The sequence below is a fragment of the Mobula birostris genome, chromosome 7, assembly GCF_030028105.1.
Source record: "Mobula birostris isolate sMobBir1 chromosome 7, sMobBir1.hap1, whole genome shotgun sequence".
Classification (NCBI taxonomy): Eukaryota; Metazoa; Chordata; class Chondrichthyes; order Myliobatiformes; family Myliobatidae; genus Mobula; species Mobula birostris.
The window spans coordinates 148,733,650-148,755,069 of record NC_092376.1 but is presented as its reverse complement, the minus strand read 5'-3'; the positions used below and the strand labels follow the sequence as shown (position 1 = coordinate 148,755,069).

At 40.6% G+C, this 21,420-nt stretch overlaps 1 protein-coding gene across 4 annotated transcripts in view; it reads right to left on the bottom strand.

Annotated features, from left to right (window-relative positions):
* Positions 1–11,941: 11,941 nt before the first annotated feature.
* Positions 11,942–21,420, bottom strand: part of macroh2a1 (macroH2A.1 histone) — a 47,079-nt gene continuing 37,600 nt past the window's right edge. For 3 of the 4 annotated variants that reach the window (XM_072263903.1, XM_072263904.1, XM_072263902.1), the window contains 3 exons: positions 18,984–19,073; positions 15,614–15,788; positions 11,943–14,886 (listed from right to left, as the gene is read on the bottom strand). In XM_072263903.1, coding sequence (XP_072120004.1) covers positions 14,721–14,886; positions 15,614–15,788; positions 18,984–19,073 — 431 coding nt within the window. In that variant the 3' untranslated portion in view covers positions 11,943–14,720. Of the gene's footprint in view, positions 14,887–15,613; positions 15,789–18,983; positions 19,074–21,420 lie in introns of all 4 variants that reach the window. The other variant, XM_072263905.1, reaches the window with a different exon arrangement.

The following is a 21,420-nucleotide window of genomic DNA, read 5'->3' as shown; positions in this document are numbered from 1 at the left end:
GGGTGTATATGGGAAGCTTTCATGGATGGCTGTTCTCTACATGGAACATAGTGCCCTCTGCTGGCATTGCATCAAAAGTGAATGCACAGCAAGCTGACAGTGCTTAAGAGAGAGATTTTTGATGAATTAACTAGAGCTTAACTGTTTTAATATTCATGAGGCATTCTCTAATGTTCTTGTGAATCAGATAACTTCTATAATAGCCAAGATTTGCAATTTTTCGACAGTAGAATAAGTGAATCTCTCATTGCAGCAAAGTTCAAAGTTCAAAGTAAATTTATTATCAAAGTACATATAAGTCACTATATACAACCCTGAGATTCATTTTCTTGTGTGCATTCACAGTAAGTACAAGAAACACGATAGAATCAATGACAACAAACAACAAACTTTGCAAATACAAAAAATTACCAATAATAATGATGACAATAATAAAAGAAGCAATAAACATTGGGAACATGAGAAGAAGAGTCCTTGAAAGTGAGTCCATAGGTTGTGGAACAGTTCAGCAATGGGGTGAGTGAAAGTTGAGTGAAATTATTGTTTCTAGTTCAAGAGCCTGATGTTTGAGAGGTAATAAATGTTCCTGAACCTGATGGTGTGGGTCCTTAGATTCCTGTACATTCTTCATGGTGGCAGCAGTGAGAAGAGAGCCTGGTCTGGATGGTGGTGGTCCTTGATGATGGATGCTGATTTCCTGTGACAGCACTCCGTGTAGATGTGATCAATACTGGGGAGGGCTTTACCTGTGATGGGCTGGTCTGTATCCACTACTTTTGTAGGTTTTTTTCCATTCAAGGGCATTAGAATTTCCATACCAGGTCATGATGCAACCAGTCAATATACTCTCCACTACACATCTATAGAAATATGTCAAAGTTTTAGATACCATGCCAAATCTTCACAAACTTCTAAGAAAGTAGATACATTGCCATGTTTTCTTCATAATGGCACTAATGTGCTGGACCCAAGACAGATCCTCTGAAATTATAACACCAGGAATTTAAAGTTCTGTCCCTCTTCACCTCTGATCTTCTGATGAGGACTGGCTCATAGACCTCTGGTTTCCTTGTCCTGAAGTCAATAGTCAGCTCTTTGGTCTTGCTGACATTGAGTGAGAGACTGTTGTTAAGGCACCACTCAGAAAGATTTTCAATCTCCCTCCTATATGCTGATTCATTACCACCTTCGATTCAGCCAATGACAGTGTATCATCAGCAACAAACTTAAACTAAGACATTGGAGTTGTGCACTTAGCCTCAAAGTCAGCAGGTAGGGCACTGGGCCAAGTGCATCTGTGCTGCTGGAGATTGTGGAGGAGATGTTGCCAATCCAAACTGACTGAGCTCTGCAAGTGAGGAAATTGGGGATGCAATTGCACAAAGAGGTATTGAGGCCAATGTCTTGGAGCTTATTGATTAATTTTGAGGGAATGATATTATTGAACGCTGAGCCGTAGTCTATGAAGAGCATCCTGATGTATGCATTTTCAATTTGCAGATGTTCCAGGGTTGAGTGAAGAATCAATGAAATGGCGTCTGCTGCTGACTTGTTGTGATGGTAGGCAAATTGGAGCAGATCCAAGTCACTTCTCAGAGAGTTGTTGATACATTTCATCACCAACCTCTCAAAGCACTTCACCACTTTGGATGTATGTGCTACTGGACGATAGTCTTTGAGGCAGGTTGCCGGGTTCTTCTTAGACTCTAATATAATTGAAGCCTGCTTGAAGCAGATAGGTGCCTCAGACTGCTGAAGTAATGGGTTAAAGATATCGATGAACATGCCAGCATCCATACATTGCCTTTGAAGCCATAGTAATTAATGTATGGTTTTATCTCCTTTTTAAACTATGATGGCAATACTAAGTAAGATTCTGTTAGGATGATAGGCGTTATTAATATTAAGGGGCATTGATAAGACTCCCATTTGAAATGGTTCTTACTCTTCCCAAATCTTACACATCATCCAGCACTACATTCAGTACCATTTTCAGCATGATACAATTTAATTTAAAATTCTGCATTCTCATTGTGACAAGGTCTCGCCAAATTTGACACCTACTACCTCTCAGCTTTATGTGTGATCATGTGTGGTTTGGACTTCAAGTGAATTTGGAGCATGTTATAAGAATGGACTCTCTTAGCTTAACTGAAGGTAAATTGCAAGACATCTGACCACGAGATCTTACAAAGGATTGTGAGGACTGCTGAGAGGATCATCAGGGTCTCTCTTCCACCTGTCTGAGATACCTACCAGCAGGGACCCTTAGCCTTGTCAATAATCTCTCCCATCTGTCCAACAGTCCCTTTGACACCCCCCCCCCCCCACAAACAGGCAGGAGGTAGTGTAGCATTAGGACAAGGACTGTAAGGATGGGAGAAAGATTCCTCCCCCATTTACTAACCCTTCCATCTACATTTTCACCAGGTAATTTATATACCTGGCAAACAGCAGAAGTCCCAGTACAGATCCCTGCAGAACACCACTGATCACAGATTGAATAAGTCCCTTTGACAGTTACCCTCTGCCATCTATGGGCAAGCCAGTTCTGAATCGAAAAGGCCAATTCACCATGGATCCCATGCTTCTTAATCTTCTGGGTGGGCCTCCCATAAGGGTCCTTAGTAAAATCCATGTAGACATTGATGTCATCTCTACAGGCAGAGCAGCCGAGGCTTCAGTTAATGAAGAAGGTGACAAACCTCTGCATCATTGACCTAAGAAGCCATACTTCCTGATGGTTTGCTCTTTGGATAGTTGTAGTTTGTAGGAGTATGATTCTCAAAATAGTACTGACAGAAGATCATTGCCCCAAAATATTAGTTCTATTCCACCATACCCCCCGACAACACCCCCCTCTCTCTCTTCGAGCAGTTCCCTAACCTATTGAGTATTTCCAAGGTTTTCTGGTTTTCAGATTTCAAGCTTTTGCCGCCAAGTGGGGGCGGGGGTTGTGAATTGAAGTGGCAAGTTTTCACTATATCTTTTTCAAGCCACAGAATTAAATAAGATGTTATTGTGTCAGAACTATGCAGACCATTTTATCCAGTTTTTTTAAAATTTTAACTTTGCACCCTCGAAATTGTTTGGTTTTGCAATGTAATTTCTTTCAACAAAAACTAATTGATCAGCACCTTACTTGTCACTTATTCTAACTGCTACCAGCTGCCTTGATCAGTCCTACATTTCTTGTATAATTCTCTGCTACTGCGATTCAGATTTACCTTTTGTCGTTACTCCACCTCAACCTTTATACATATTTGGCATCCTCTGTGTACGTCTCTTGAACATGTTTCTTCACTTCTACACATCTCACTCCAGCTTGACACGTTGGCTAAAATGGACTAAAGTCTCAGTGAGAGGAATCTTTTTGGATGAGAGGTGTATAGCTACCACGGCAGCAAAATACACCATGAAGGTGAATTTCCTTAAGGATTCCTCAGTCACTTGCAGCTGCTTTACCATAGAAGCTGCAGAAACTCCCAAATAAAGGTGTTTAATTGGAATCTCCACACTTACCACCTCATTTAGAGGGCTCCACTTGATAATTCACCCTGGCTGATTTTTATTTTAATGTATAATTAAGTTGTTTCTCATTCTTATGTAATTAGCCCTGCTGGTCATAGGATCAGAAAAATCATTCAATTTTCCAAACTCAGAGTTGTTACAGCATAGAGCTGGAGTACTACTTTCATTTTTATTTAATCTTGCATTTCTGAATTATCGTGTTGTTCGTTTTGTAAAATCAACAAAAGGTAAATTATTCCGATGATTCCTTATCAAGTTGTCATTACTAAACTATAACACACTCTCCTCACTCATTGCTCATACAACTAGTCAGCTTTTCCTACTATCCTACTACGTTGTGATGTTTAATGATGAGAGATTTTTGTCACTGGTGATTATTTAGGAATTTTTGTGTTAGCTTCGGAGTGTTCTCCTGACAGATAGAAATTTACTGCCACCTGGTGTAAGGCTGGTGTAAAACAAGACAAGGAAACTGGATGATAACAATGAGGATGTGAATTGCCAGCAGCAAGAAGGATCTGTTTTTGGAAGGAGGTTTTTAAAAGAGAGCATGTTGTCTTTAGGAAATAACACCTTTAAACCAGAGACCAGGTTCCTGGCACTGAGCATAGGTCTGTGGTGCAGAAAGGAAAGAGGGAGAAGAGGGGAGCGGTATCGATAAGGGACTTAGTAGTCAGAGGAGCAGACAGGGGATTCTGTGGACTTGAACGGGACACCCAGGTGGTATGTTGCCTCCCAGGTACCAGGGTCAGGGCCATCTTGGATTGCGTCCAGAGCATTTTGGAGAGGGAGGGAGAGCAGCCAGATGTATTGGTACACATTGGTACCGATGATATTGGAAGGAAAAGCAATGAGGCCTGGAGAGAGAATTTAGAGAGCTAGGTAGAAAGCTGAGAAGCAGGACCTCCAGGATAGTCATTTCTGGATTGCTACCTGTGCCACACGTTGTGAGGATAGAAACAGGACGATTTGGCAGATAAATGCGTGGCTTGAGAAGATGGTGCAGGGGACAGGGCTTGAGGTTCTTGGATCATTGGGATTTCTTCTGGGAGAGATATGACCTGTACAAAAGGGATGAGTTGCACCTGAACCCAAGGGGGACCAATATTTTCGCGGGCAGGTTTATTAGAGCTTTTGGGCAGGATTTATACTAACTTGGGAGGAGGGTCGGAACTGAAATGAAGGGACTCAGGATAGGACGGATGATAAAAATCAAAGATAGCATGCAATCAGACTATCAAGAAGGGCAGGCAGATGAAAGGACAAAATTGCAGCCAGTGGGGTGAGTATCAGAGCATAAGGAATGGAAAATCAAAAAGGGTAGCAAGTACAGCACTCAAAGTGTTATCTTTCAATCCACAGAGTATAAGAAATATGTGGATGGTCTTGGTACACTATTACAGATTGTCAGGTATGATGTTGTGGCTATCACTGAATCGTGGCTGAAGGATGGTTGTAGTTGGGAGCTGAATGGCCAAGGTTACACATTGTATTGGAAGGATAGGAAGGTCGGTAGAGGGGATAGTGTGGCTCTGCTTGTAAAGAATGGCATCAAATCAGTAGACGGATGTGACATAGGATTGGAGGATGTTGAATCCTTGTGGGTTGAGTTAAGAAACTGCAAGGGTAAAGGGACCCTGATGGCAGTTATACAGTCAGGCCTATTAACTGTAGCTGGGATGGGGACCACAGATTACAACATGAAATAGAAAAGGTATGTCAAAAGGGCAATGTTATGATCGTCATGGGAGATTTTAACTTGCAGGTCAATTGGGAAAATCAAGCTGGTAATGGATCTCAAGAGAGTGAGTTTGTAGAATGCCTACGAGATGGCTTTTTAGAGTAGTTTGTCATTGAGCCTACGAGGGGATCAGCTATACTGGATTGGGTGTTACATAATGAACTGGAGGCGATTATGGAGCTTAAGGTAAAAGAGCTTTTAGGAGCCAGTGATCACAACATGAAATTTGACAGGGAGAAAATAAAGTCTGATGTAGCAGTATTTCAGGTGAGTAAGGGAAATTACAGTGGTATGAGAGAGAAGTTGGCCAAAGTAAATTGGAAGGAGCTGCTGGCAGGGATGACAGCAGAGCAGCAATGGTAAGAGTTTCTGGGAAAAATGGGGAATGAGCAGAACAGATGTGTTCCAAAAACAAAGAAATACCCAAGTGGTAAAATAGTACAACCGTGGCTAACAAGGGAAGTCAAAGCTAATGTAAAAACAAAAGAGAGGGTGTACAACATAGCAAAAATTAGTGGGAAGACAAAGGATTGGGAATCTTTTAAAAACTTACAGAGAGCAACTAAAAGAATCATTAGAAGGGAAAAGATGAAATATGAAAGTAAGCTAGAAAACAATTATCAAAGTGGATAGTAAAAGCTTTTTCAAGTATGCAACAAATAAAAGAGAGAAGAGAGTGGATATAGGACCACTAGAAAATGAGGCTGGAAAAATAATAACAGGGGACAAGGAGATGGCAGATGAATGAATACTTTGCATCAGTCTTCACTGTGGAAGACAGTAATAATGTACCAGATGTTGTCGTGTGTGAAGGAAAAAAAGTGAGTGCAGTTACTTTTACAAGGAAGAAGGTGCTCAAGAAGCTGATAGAATAAGTCACCTGGACCAGATGAACTGCACCTGAGGGTTCTGAACGAGGTAGCGCTGGAGATTGTGGAGGCATCTGGGATGATCTTTCAAAAATCATAGGACTCTGGCATGGTGCCAGATGACTAGAAAATTGCAAATGTCACTCCACCCTTTCAGAAAGGAAGAAGGCAGCAGAAAGCAAATTATTGACCAGTTTGCCTGACCTCAGTGGTTGGGAAGATGTTAGAGTCAATTGTTAAGGTTGAGGTTATGGAGTACATGGCGACACAGGACAAGATGGTACAAAGTCAGCATGGTTTTCCTTCAGGGAAAATCCTGCCTGATGAACCTGTTGGAATTCTTTGAGGAGATTGCAAGTAGGATAGATAAAGGGGATGCAGTGGATGTTGTATATTTGGACTTTCAGAAAGCCTTTGACAAGGTGTCACACATGAGGCTGCTTACCAAGTTAAGAGCCCATGGTACTACAGGAAAGTTACTGACATGGTTAGAGCACCAGCTGATTGGTAGGAGACAGTGAGTGGGAATAAAAGGATCCTTTACTGGTTGGCTGCCAGTGGTTTTCCATAGGGATCGGTGTTGGGACCACTTATTTTTATGCTGTATATTAATGATTTAGATGATGGAATATTTGGCTTTGTTGCCAAGTTTGCAAATGATACGAAGATTGGTGGCGGTGGTGGTAGTAATAAGGAAACAGGTAGGATGCAGAAGGACTTAGATTAGGAGAATGGGCAAGAAAGTGGCAAATGAAATACAATGTTGGAAAATGCATGGTCATGCACTTCGAATAGTAGAAATAAATGTGCAGACTATTTTCTAAATGGAGAGAAAATTCAAAAATCTGAGATGCAAAGATACTTGGGAGTCCTTGTGCAGAACATTCTAAAGGTTAACTTGCAGGTTGAGTCCATGGTGAGGAAGGCAAATACAATGTTAGCAAGAGGTCTTGAATACAAGAGTGGGGATATGATGCTGAGGCTTAATAAAGCACTGGTGAGGCCGCACTGTGGGTATTGTGAGCAGTTTTCAGAATCAGAATCAAAATGTATTCCAAATGTTAACAGAGAGAAATGGGCATGCCCTGGGTGCTGGAGGTCCTTAATAATGGACTCTGCCTTTCTGAGACACCACTCCCTGAAGATGTCCTGGGTAATTTGTAGGCTAGTACCCAAGATGAAGCTGACTAGATTTACAACCTTCTGCAGCTTCTTTCAGTCCTGTGCAGTAACTCCTCCATACCAGCCAGTGATGCAGCCTGTCAGAATGCTCTCCGTGGTACAATGATAGAAGTTTTTGAGTGTATTTGTTGACATGCCAAATCTCTTCAAGCTCCTAATAAAGTATAGCCACTGTCTTGCCTTCTTTATAACTGCATTGAAATGTTGGAACTAGGTTAGATCCTCAGAGATCTTGACACCCAGGAACTTGAAACTGCTCACTCTCTCCACTTCTGATCCCTCTGTGAGGATCGGTATGTGTTCATTCATCTTACCCTTCCTGAAGTCCACAATCAGCTCTTTCATCTTACTGATGTTAAGTGCCAGGTTGTTGCTGCGGCACTATTCCACTAGTTGGCATACCTCACTCCTGTATGCCCCCTCGTCACCACCTGAGATTCTACCCACAATGGTTGTATCGTCAGCAAATTTATAGATGGTATTTGAGCTATGCCTAACCACACAGTCATGTGTATACAGAGAGTAGAGCAGTGGGCTAAACACACACCCCTGAGGGCTCCTAATCTAAGAAAAGATGTGCTGGCATTGGAGAGAGTCCAGAGACAGTTCATAAGGATGGTTCTGGGAATGAAAGGGTTATTATATGAAGAACGTTTGATGGCTCTGGGTCTGTACTTGCTGGAATTTAGAAAGATGAGGAGAGATCTCAGTGAAACCTTTTGAATGTTGAAAGTCCTAGACAGAGTAGATATGGAAAGGATGTTTCTCATGGTGGAGGAGTTTAGGACAAGAGGGCACTGTCTCAGGATAGAGCGGTGTCTATTAAAACAGAGATGCAGGGAAATTTCTTTAGCCAGAGTGTGGTGAATTTGTGGAATTTGTTACCACAGGCAACTGTGGAAGCCAGGTCATTGGGTGTACTTAAGGCAGAGATTGATATGGTCTTGATTGGACATGGCATCAAAAGTTACGGGGGGAAGGCTGGGGAATGGGATTGAGGAGGATGAAAAAAGGATCAGCCATGATTGAATGGTGGAACAGAATCGATTGGCCAAATGGCTTAATTCTGCTTCTATATCTTATGGTCTAAAATGCACTTAAAAATACATCTTGTTCAGAATATTTGCCTGAAGGATATTTATGTACTTATTGTGAGTTGGGGACTCACTTTGGTATCATAAGTGCGATCTAATTGTAGATATTTATGATCAGCCATTCAGTTAATTCAAAATAAACACCAGCATATATTTGCTATCTTGATTTTAGACATTCATGGAATATGTCAAGTAGCATGGGAATGGAGATTTGATATTTCTTAGGAAGCATATTCATTAGCATAACCAAACTAATAACATTGTACTATGTATTTTTCTGACAATTTAAGTCCTGTGGCGAGGATGATAATTCACACAATTTCAACGTTTGAGTTTGAACAACATGACAACAGATCCATTTCATGGAAATGCTGCACTGCAAGCTGGGCAGGACTGCCTGTGGATTCGTTGGTAACTCTGCATGTGAAACTGCAAGATGTAAAAGTGTACTGGCTCATCATATTCCTTACTGATGGGCAACATTCTCTAATTTTTTACTGCTGTGCGAACCAAACATCGCTCTGACCAGGAAATTTTTACATGGTCTGAAAAATGGAGACAATTTAAAGGTTTTTTTTTTGTAATATGCACACTATGAATATTTAGAATTAAAATTGAAATATTACATAGTTTTGATTTTATTAATTGAAAGGTACAATGAAATACAGTACAACAAAGAAAATCTTTTGCGTTTCGCAATTTTTTCATTTATCTTTATTTCAAATCCATTGTCTATAAACACTGTCCAGTTTAATTTTTCAACCAGATCAAAGATGTCTTATTCCTCATTAGATCATCCAAATGCTCCACTTCTAGTCTGCTTCTGGAGTTACATTTGATTGAATTCATAAGACTGAATCACCTTCACAGTCAGCACCAGAAGCTTGGAAAGTTGCAAAAATATCAACAAGAATCGACAGTTCTTCAAATTGTTCATTTCTGAGCATGTGGTTCAACATATCAGTGAACCATAACTAAACCAGTCTTAGCTTTCGCAGAAATGACAAATTTGAAATCACTGTATCGCTGTGATATTTCTGAGGCAACACTTTTGTTGTAGTTCATAATAGCAGCTGAGTATTTTCTTGTCGGCGTTCAGCGGGCTGGCTGTTTATTAACACTGAGCTGCCAACTTCCAATTTGTGTTTATTGTTACAATTTGTAACAGTGTTGTAACTTGAAACACCGTCAATGTAAATACATCGAAGCTCTAAAATGTTTGTAAGTAAAGGTTGTGGTACTGTACATTCACTCTTCAGAAAAATTATGGTTTACAATTAATTGTAGGGTATTTCACAATTATATTAACATAGATTTCAAAATTATATTGACATTTCGTGAAAGAAATTGCCAGCTGCGGGACAAAGAAGGCTATGTGTACAGGAGCATTTCAGTTACAGTACTGCGCATCTTCGGAACTTAAAGGGCGCAGTGCTGATGGGCGGCAAATGGTTGCAAACAATGTCAAAACTTTCTGCCTGTAAGTGGCAGCAGAATCGGACGCTAGAATGTGGACAGCAGCTCTCGGATTCATGGGGAAAATAACCACACTGGATCAGGAAAGGAGCTCCGAGCACATGGCTCTTTACCTACATTGGCGGGGGAGCTGGTTGATGGAAAGGGAAGTAACAGGCATTGATGCTGAACAAGGGATCACCCACTTAAGACAAGGATGAGAATATATTTCTTCTCTAAGTGTTGAAAAGTTTTGCAGTTCTTTACCCGAGAAGTGAGTCATTCAATAATTTTAAGGCTGTGATGGAGCCTTGAAAGGATCTGAACTGAAACATTAACTTCCTCCTCATTCTACAGATCTTACCTATCCTGCTGAATACTTCCAGCATTTTATGTTTTTATTTCAGATTTTCAGAACCTGAGGCTTTTGTTTTTGATTTTCTTGAGCTATTTGTTCACTACGTAGCCTTCGTCCCCAAGCAGCCAACCTATATTCAGAGCAGCCAGAGTGTGTGGCGCCACCTGCCGGCTGTCCCCAGCACATTCTCGGGTGTGTAGGTTGATAAGACAAATGATGCATTTCAGGGCAAGCTTTTTCCATGTTAGCTTAGCTTAAACCCATCACCCCTACTGCGTCACGGGCCACCGACAGCAGCTCGCCAGAGTCTTCTGTCCTGGGCCGGGGGTTGATCTGCCATGTGGCTTCAGCTTTAACCACGTGGCTTCATACGTCTTCCAGGCAAAGACCCTTTCTCTCCCAGAGATGAGGTCTTTGGAGCTTCCATAGGTGTTTCTGTAGCTCTGGGTGTTTATGAGTTAGGATTGCTAGCCTCATACCCAACCACCCTCCTTTCGCTGCCGGCCATGGGACTGTCCAAGGCAAGGTTACGTTTCCATGTACGTGCGGTAAGTGAATCTGAATATCAATCATAGGTCAGTCAGGATGAAAAGCCACAGGAATGAGGGATCACTGTATCTTCCTGCGTAATGAACAATAGAAGAAAGATATTCCCACGTCTGCAGTCCTTGAATACCATCAGTGCAATCTATCACCCGTGCACCTATCCAAAAGTAACAGATCCTCTCATTCTGGCTGACATGATGTGTGAGCAAGTTAACATACATGGTAAACCCCTATTACTCTCCTGACATACTAAAATCATGTCTCAGGCAGAACCCAACAGAGTGATTTGAAAGACTACAACTGAGGGCTCTTGACACTGTTACAGATGCAGGCAGGGTAGGTATATCCTCCAGTTCAGTTAGTTGGATAATAAGACATAGTAGAATTAGACTATTTGGCCCATCGAGTCTGCTACCCCATTCATTCATGACAAATATTTTACCCCTCTCAACCCATTGCTCTGTCTTCTCCCACAACCTTGGATGCCATTATTGAGAACGTATCAACCTCTCTTTTACACACCCAATGACTTGGGACTCCACGGCTGTCTGTGCTAACGAATTCCATATTCACCACCCTCTGGCTAAAGAAATTCCTTCCCATCTCTGTTCAAATGAGACTTCCACCCCCCCCCCCCCGCGACTACTGGAAACATCCTCTGCATGTCCACTCAATATACGACTTTCAATATTAGGTTTCCACGAGGTTCCCCCGCCCCCTCCCACCCCATTCTTCGAAACTCCAGCGAGTACAGGCTCAGAGTCATCAAATGCTCATCATATGTTAATACTTCTGTTCCTGGGATCATTCTCGTGAACCTCCTCTGGACCCTCTCCAATGCCAGCACATCCTTTCTCAGCTGTGGGGCCGAAACCTGCTCAGAATAACTCAGCCGTCATGCTAGGGAAAGAAAGCTGCTCGCCTGCGGCTGACTGTCTGCTACAGAAACACCACAAGCTTCCTTTCACCTAAACGTGTTCTTGGATAATGCCAAAGGTTGAAGGGATTCTCATCAGAGGGAAATATTTCTAACTTCCTTTTGCTTACTATGTGTCTAACAAATCGTGATCTTATTGCAAGCTAACCGGGATGGTGGCAGATAGGAACATAATCATATCAGCCCTTAAAGAAGTTCACCTTTGCAATTTACAAGACAGGTAACCAGAATCCCTCAGCCAAAAACTTTATTTAGGTTATCATACCTTCTACAAATACCATTGATGCTCTTGCCACCATTACAAATCACTATTCTGCTTTCAAACTATTTCAGTTACAAATCCCAAAAGCTGATAGCTGCTGTGTATAGATGTTCCTCAGATAGGCAATCTGAGCCAAGTGTTCTTGCTTGAGTTGGACTGACATGGTCCACTCCTGTTCCTTGTAGTTCTGATGATCATTGTCATGTCAGCGCATGACCAGTTCCAGAATGGCGGCTGATGTTTTGATCTCCACGGAGGCTTATTCCTGGCTGGATCATGCTTTTTTTGATGTTACTTTGGCACACTGACCTAAGCCGCTAGCTTCTGATATAAACAGGTTTACCTGACTGCCAAGGTTATCAGTTTAACTGGTAACTTGTTAACCATCCTTTAGGCAGTTTCCAGTCTTTGTGAGCTAGCTGTTTCTTTTACTTTAATAGTTTATATTTTATTTCTGCTTAACCATTTGTTTTCAGGATAATTCCACAGGGCATAATGCAGCCGGCTTATAAAAAGAGCAGCACCGTCGTTTTGGAGTATGTATATTGCCACAAGGGGCTTGGAAAACTAATTTCCAAAGTACAAAGGCATGAAAGACAGCAATCTCTTATACATTCCTAACCTTGGTCACTGGCATTTCCAGTATATGCTCTGCAAAGCCAGTACTGGGTTTGAGGTACTAACTGGCAGTCCTTATGTCTGCTCTGTAAAGACAGTGCTGGGTTTGAGGGCATCACTGGTGTCTGCTCTGTAAAGCGGTGCTGGACATGGAGTCACTGGCAGTGCCAAACTCTGCTCAGTTGGGTCAGTGCTGGGTTTGAGGGAGTTACTTCTGTGCCAGTGTCATCTCTGTCGGAAAGATGTTGGACTTAGGGGAGTCACTGGAATGAATCCCAATGCCTGTTCCTGGTGCTGTAAATCAGAGTCAAGAAAGAGCTTGTGTATTAACATCTTATTGGGAGATCAGACCACAAAAAGATCAGCCCTAATGGCTGTGGCAGTTGGTGTGGGGAAGTCACGGGCAGTCATATTGGAAACTGAAGGAAAGCATGAGGGGCTGAGGATGTGGGAGGGTTCATTTAGTGTCAGCCTCAGAGTTTTTGCATTCAGGATACAAGCTAACTCAGGAAACTAACCAACTCAGTTGGTTAGTGTATAGCTTATCTTTCCACCAAAATGTTGACTCACTTACAATGAATTCCCTGCTAGTAAGTGGTTCTATCATTCCCTACTCCCAGTGGGGCAAGATAGTATGAGTGATTCACTGGCAGTGCTGGGTTTGAGCGAGTTACTGGCAGTGTCTGGTCTGTGCTGTAAAGTCAGTAGTAGGTTTGAGTGAATCACTGATAGTGCCAGGTCTGCTCTGTGAGGTCAGCACTGGATCTGAGTGAGTTACTGGCAGTGTCTGGTCTGCCCTGTAAGGGCAGTAGTAGGTATGAGCTAATCACTGATAGTGCCAGGTCTGCTCTGTAAGGTCAGCACTGGATCTGAGCGAGTTACTGGCAATGTCAGGTCTGCTCTGTGAGGTCAGCAGTAGGTTTGAGCTAGGTCTGCTCTGTAAGGTCAGTGCTGGGTTTGAGCAAGTCACTACTCCTTGGTAAAGTCAGTGGTGGGTTTGAATGAGTCACTGGTAGTACCATTGTCTGCTCTCAGTGGGCAGGATAACTTGCAAGGATTCCTTGCTTGGTGAAAACTCACAAAGGGATTTGATATTTATGCCTCAAGCCTGCATAACAGGATACAGTCCTTTTTTAAAATATATATCAGAGATGTTCATCTTTTTTTTTTGTTTTTATTGTTTTTGTGTGACGATCAATGAAAACTGCTGATATCTACAAGTGCTTGATAGAGCCCAAATGGGTTGATGACGTGGAGCGATTAATTGGAATTTGTCATAGGTTGGAGATAGTTTGGTGAAGAAAAGAAGGTGGGAGTTCACTGAATGTCAGTTAACTGACATACATACTATTGAAAAGGAAAAACTTATCCCTGAAAATTGCACATACATTCTTCTGTTGGTGACTAGTGTAATTATCTGTCACAGGTATCAATTAACTGTTAACCACTATGTAATTGGCATCAAGGATTTTGTGCCCCCAGTAGTTCCGGGAATATTTTCTAATAACATTTATAAAAGGTGTGTACATGGCTATTGACTGCTCCTGTTCCAAATCACAGTATTTCTTGTTTGCATAGTAACCCAAACTGATTTGAAACAGAATGAAAGAACACAACATTTATATAAAAGGATGTGCCACCACAGTCCAACCATTTAATAAACAAATGACAAACTCCATTTTATCATAACTCTTGACAACCGTTTGTGGTGATTAGATGTAATGTAAACAAAATACAGTTTTATAGCACCATATGATTTCAAAGAGTTATCTTGGTGCACATCAATGTACCACAACAGAGTTACAAAACGTATCTCCCATCTCTCCCAGTAAAGAATTAAAAATATTCAGACTGGCAACATCAGACTACAAGCAATCCTTTCTTTTCCTTTTTTCTGATGCAAATTAAAAACTACAAAATATATACTAAATTACAATGAATTCTAGTGACTTTCTGACAGCAGTGCATATCCATTTTCAAGCCAAATGTCAGTGCCATTGTAAAATTAAGAACCAGATGCTAATTAAAGATTCCTTTGAATTGCCTGCCCTGTGTTGCTTTAGTAACTTACAAAAAAAAGTGGTCTGCATCACAATGTTGAGGGACCCTTTCGGTGAGTTTACATCTTTAATTAGCATCCAGTTTAGCCATTTCCTGGACGTATATCCCTATACTTTCACTATCAAAAAGAACGAAGTAGACCGTTTTGATTGAGGATGACATTGTAGATACGAAGTAGCTGGAAATGGCTTTCAGGATCAGCTGGGCAGCACTCTGCTTGGGAAACCCATTTCTGTTGAGGAATGAACAAGTAGTTAGCACTGCACAACTATGAACTGGTACGCAGGGAAACAGAAATAATGCTTTGTCGTTCAAACCACTGATAATTTGTCTGATGATGGTCTCCACATAGGCTACAGGAGCAACGAGCATTCTGCTATCACGTTCATTCATTTGCTGGTAGTAGATATCATAAGCAAATCAGCCATTTGTCATCAACCTTACAGATGAATGATCCATAGGCTCAGCCACGTAAAAATGACTGACTCACTTATAGGACCTTAATGAACCAGATGGATTTTTATTTGTATTTTTTGGCAATTTGTACTTGTATTTTTTGAGAATTTTATGGCCACTACTATTCAATATTTTTTTTTACAAATTCCAGATTTATGGTTGCTTAGTCCAGTAACTTAACCACACACTACCGTACTCTTCTGAACAACATGCTGAGATTCAGTATATTAACTCAAGCTCCTGATTCAAAGCATTGAACTAACAAAATGTGTGTCCAGAAACACATGCATCACTATATTTTGCATTGCTAGAATCAAATTTTCAAGTCTGTCTCCCTGAATATTTACGACCTGGGCCTGTAACAATAATCATTATATTAAATGTACAGAAGTGGAGGATGCACAAATTGCAAGGATGAATAGAGATGCAGGAGGTCAAGGAAAGGTTAGTTTGTTTTAAAAGCAAGAAAATTTTGCATTCCATAGGATAAAGAATGTCCATACCTGCCACTGCCAATTGAAGGGAAGGCAATAGACTTCAGCTTCTTTTCATCTGCTAAAGCCAGACAGTTCTTCACTGTTTTCTCCAGGAGCTCCTCACATTTGTCTGATCCCCAGCCAGGACTATTGCAATGGATAACAAATTTGGCTGGCAGACCATGGCCTGAACTGAGCACAGCTAGCAAAAAGAAACACAATGCAGTTTTAATTCAGATCTTAATATTCTTTTTACTAGTCAGTAGAAATAAGATCAAGGTAACTTTCCCAGACCTAGCAAAATAAAATTTGCAGAGACCAACCGTGGCGATTCAGGTGACCGTCAAACAGTAGTAGGTCCTGACTTAACACTTAGTTTTTGAATTAACTATTTCTAGAAGGCAGCAGTAAAAGTGGTGCAAATGATGTTTTATTACAGAGGCAAGAGCAAAATATTACCAAGTTTAAAACTCCTGACTATGTGAGAAAGTATGGAGGATGAAAATAAAGGGGGAATTGAGACACTGAGTAATTTGTTATCTTGACCTGATGCCCATTTGTCAATTTTGCATTCTCAGAACTCAATAGGCAACAAAGCTCAAAGTGAAAATAATTACATAACACCAGTCCATTGACATGGATTTTCTGGTCGGGGCAAAGGGAATGATAGCCCTGAAATAATCTATCTACAAAGCACCACTGAGTTAGATTTCAACTTTTGCAAAGACAATTTCTTAGAAGCATTTTCTGCAGGTGCTCCATGGTGTCTGAAAGTGACACTACCAAGAAGCCCAATTATCAAGTATTCTGAAAGACAGCAAACTAGGAAATAAACTCTTCTGGCTTTTATGCTATTTTAAGCATTTCAAAAAGAGCAAAATGAGAATTGGAACAAAAATGTGAGTTAATGATGAGCTTTTTACAGAAGCTGATGACTTTGTATACTGTTCCCGTCTCACATATACCTTTTTAAGCAAAGCATTGCATTTCCAATGGTTTTCTCAGTGAGAGTAATGCATAAAAATTTAAGTTTATCCTGATTCAACATAAAATGCTGGAGGAACTCAGCATGTTAGACTATGGAAATGAATAAAAAGTCGACGTTTTGGGCCAAAACGCATCATCAGGACCTAGAAACATGCATTTTAATCATCTGATATTGTAACATTTTGTTCAGTATTTTAACTCAGAAACCTGTTACAGGTGAAAAGATTTACGTCTTAATCATACCAGATCGCAATGATGCAGCCTTTATATACAGTGTGTTACTACACAATATACATTTTACCTTTAATATATAAAATATTCTATTTCTTTGTGTCATTTGTACAGTTAGCATTATACAATCTGATGGACAATGACTCTTACTGGGGTCCTCTACACAGTTCTACAGACAGTGATTCACAGTGGTGAGTGGGTTCACAGGCACCAACTGTCACTCTCACTGAGGTCCATTTCCAAAGATGCAGGCTTCCACTTGGGTAAGAGACCTACATAATGTCACCACGAGGAAATGTCGTGAGGGTGCTGAGGGGTTCCAGCTAGAAGTAAACCAAATTATGAGGGGCAAAGAAAGCGGCAAAGGTTTATGTAAGGGGTTTAGAGGATATACGTACGGTATGTAGAAGAATCTATTCAGCCACAGCAAGAACGGAACCTGGGATGCATTTTAAGGAGCATCTACAATGTGTGTTGACAGCCACAACTATTTTCACATTTTACTGTCTCATTTTCTAAATTTAAGATATATTGAAGTAGGATTTTTTGAGCTAATCTACAAAACATTGTGGATCATGTCATATTAAAAGAAGAGTTTACTAAAATTAGAAACCAAGACTGTGAGGCTGAATAAGTATTCACCCCCTTTGTAATTGCTATGCTAACTTTTCTCAGGTGTAATTACCTTACAAACTCACCCAATTTGTTGATGTAGTAAATTGGAGGATCACTTATTTTCTATGAATTCAAAGAATAAATACCCCCTCTCCCTGTAAGGTCCAACAGTATGGTAGAGTTTCCACAGACCAAATCAAAATGAAGACAAAGGAGCATTCAAGACAAGTCAGGGGAATGATAATACAGAAGCACAAATCTAGGTAAGGATACAATTCTCAAAGGCATTGGACATACCTAGGAGCTCAGTGCAGTCCATTGTGAAAAAGATATGAACCCACAGACATACTGCCTAGGTCATGCAACCCCACTAAGCTTAGTCACCGGAGTACAATGGCACTTGTAGCAGAGTCTACTGTGACGCCAACAGTCACTCTGAGTGAGCTGCAGAAGTCAGTGGTTGCAACTGGAGATGAAGTTCACGGCTCCACAATCTCTAAGGCCTTGTACAAAAAGGGTATTAATGGTAAAGTAGAAAGGAAGAAGCCCTGGCTAAATAAAAAGTATATTGTTGCCCATAAAGATTTTGCAAAGCATCTCTTACAAGATATTGTAAGGATATGGAAGAAGGTCTTATGGTCGGATGAGACTAAAATGGAACTTCTTAGCCTTACAGCAATAGGTATGTGTGGTGTAAATCTAATACTGTGAATCAGCCAAGTAACACCATCTCTACTGTAAAGTATGGAGGTAACCTCATGTTATGATGATTTTTTTTAGCAGCAGGGATAGGAAATATATCCAGAATTGATGGGAAGAGGAATGCTGCTAAATATAGAGAGATCCTGGATAAAAACCTGCTAGCCTCTGCCAGAAAGCTTAAACCAGGAAAAAGTTTGATGTTCAGCAGGACAACAACCCAAAACACACTGCCAGAGCAACCATGGAGTGGTTTCAAATGAAGAAAATTGATTACCCTTAGTGGCCCAGTCAGATTCCTGACCTTAACCTGATTGAACACCTCTGGCAAGACCACAAGATTGCTGTCCACTGCTGCTCTCCAACTAACCTGGCACAGCTTAAGCAATTTTGCAAGGAAGAATGGGCAAATCTTGCTCCATCACATTGTGATCCACAAAGAATACTGGTTGTAATAGCCACGAGACATGATTCAACTAAGTCCTGATCAAAGGAGCATGGATACTTTTGAACTGTTGACATTGCAGTTTATGAACTTTTAGTTTTTCATGCTTTACAATTTTCCCTGTTTTTTTGGGCTCTACTTTGAAAAAGGGAGCATGTGATTCACAAATGAAAGTTCTCATTTAAATTGATCAAAATCCCTGGTTGTTATACTCATTTTTGTGAACAAAAGGTTGGGGGCTGAATACTTTTACAAGGCCCTGTAGATCAGCACTTTAAAAAATTGGGCAAGCCAATTATTACCAAAAGGGATTAGTATAGAAAGGTGCTTCTTAGTCTAACATTTATAGGGTAAATCAAAGACCCTGTTTCTATTCTGCATATCTTAGTGATTCTATAAAATGAAACAAGTGAAATGTACCTCCTGCTGTATCCAAGGGACCATTCTTCTTGCGCACCTCGTTAACAGCTTCTATAAACTCCTTGCCACCTTTCTTCTCCAAAGCATTTCCTAAATATTGAAGTTAAAATTCAAAACAGTGGTAGTGGAGCAAAAAACAGCAGGTGATATATCATATTGCCTTACACTGTGAAGGTTATAATAATTTGAAAAGAAAAGCACTAAAATTTGTAAGTTTGTAAGACCCTTTGAGAAATCTGATGTTAATTTATCTGGCAGGGGGAGGAGATATTTTGTACAAATTAAACAGACACGAATATACTCTACCAGATGTCACGGTATTAAACACCATACACTGAAGGACTTGGGCAACGTGTACAAAAAATTTTAGTATGTATTAGCATATTTTCTAAAGAGCTGTTTTCAGGTCAATTGAGATCCTTTAACTGCTCATCTGTAATTAAATGACAGCTCTGTATATCCTTTAAAAATATCAAACAAAAATTTGTTCTGGGTGACTGACTATTTCTTACAGTTGACATTCAATATTTAAGTAAAAATTGTACACAATAAAGTTCCTCAAGATCTATATTTTACAGATTAATATAATATAGATTTACTTTTCATATGAACTGATAGAATTGTATCCTTTAATATTAATTCTAATTCCTATCAATTTATAATTCATAAGTCACCAAATTTATTTCTAGCCATTTCACCTTAGCTGAATTTGAATTGTTCTGAAAATAAGAACCTCTATAAAATAATCTATCATCCTCAAGGAAATATAGCAAAAGATAGATTTATTGCAAGCTGAAAATTCTGATCAAAGTTTTATGAGACGCCACTTCATACGGAAGACTGTTTCCATCAACATAATCTGCTGAAATTCTCATTTCGGGTGTTACTGATGTGTTGCACCTGCATAAGATCAACCTACAAAAATGCACAGTGGATTACAGTTAACGTAGCAGGCATTCAGGGCCTGCTATCCATTATAAGTGGATGATTTTCCTCTCCACTGAAAGGATAATCAGATGACTGGATGCTAGAAAAGGCATCCAATCAGCAGAGGCAGTTGTATGCTCTGATGAAAACTGAAATTTATCTAATATTCTTTCTTTTTTAAAAAAAGAATCACAAATCAACCTGACAGTTACTCACAAATAAGAAACAGCAATGAGGTACATCTATTCATTACATTTGTAATGCTGGTACCAAGTATTGCCAAACTGAGTACAGCATGGATTAGATATAAAGCTTCCTTTATGGTACCACAGTAATGTACCAGAATTTCAAATTCTGAAGGGCTGATTAGATGGATCATTCAGCACAAACTCAATTTATTTTAAGCAACTGCATGTCAATCAGCTGCGCGATCCACAAGGACTGCAGGATAGATACACTTAGTTAGCTTTATCTTTTTTTTAAAACCGTGTGCAACAACGTTAAATTCTTTGGAGATATCATTTCAGAGGACCTGTCCTGGGTCCAGCACCTAAGTGCCATTACAAAGGAAGCACGGCAGCACCTGCTTCCTTAGAAGGTTGCGAAGATTTGGCATGATGTCCAAAGCTCTGACAAACTTCTAAAGATTAGATTAGATTCAACTTTATTGTCATTGCGCCGAGTACAGATACAAAGCCAATGAAATGCAGTTAGCATCTAAGCAGAAATGCAAAGAATAGTGTTATTTACAAAATAACTGCGAATAAAAAGTAAGTGCTACAGCACACAAATATAAAAGTACTGAGACAGTACAATATGGGTGCAATACTGCTTCGCGCTGTGATGTGAGGTTCAGCAGGGTCACAGCCTCAGGGAAGAAGCTCTTCCTCTGCTGGTGCGGGAGCGGAGGCTCCTATAGCGCCTACCGGATGCGAGGAGAGTAAAAAGTCCATGGTTAGGGTGAGGTGCATCCTTGATCATCCTTTTCACCCTGCCCAGGCAGCGTTTATGGTAGATGTTCTCAATGGTGGGCAATTGGGTGCCGATAATCCGCTGGGCAGTTTTCACCACATGCTGGAGTGCTTTGCGGTCCTACACAGGACAATTGCCATACCACACTGAGATGTAGTTGGTGATTATGCTCTCAATGGTACAGCGGTAAAAGTCCATCAGTATCCTGGGACAGAGGTGAACTTTCTTGATGCTCCGCAAGAAATAAAGGTGCTGTTGCGCCTTTTTGATCAGAATGGAGGAGTTCAGCGACCAGGTGAGATCCTCGGAAATGTAGACACCAAGGAATTTGAAGCTCGATACACACGCCACTCCAGCTCTGTTGACGTAGATGAGGACGTGAGTGTGGCTCCTAGCATGCCTGAAGTCCAGAGTGTGGTGCAGAGCATACTGACCGGCTGCATCACAACCTGGTACGGAAACACCAATACACTTGAATGGGAAATCCTACAAAAAGTAGTGGAAACACCTCAGACCATCACAGGAAAGCAACATCCAT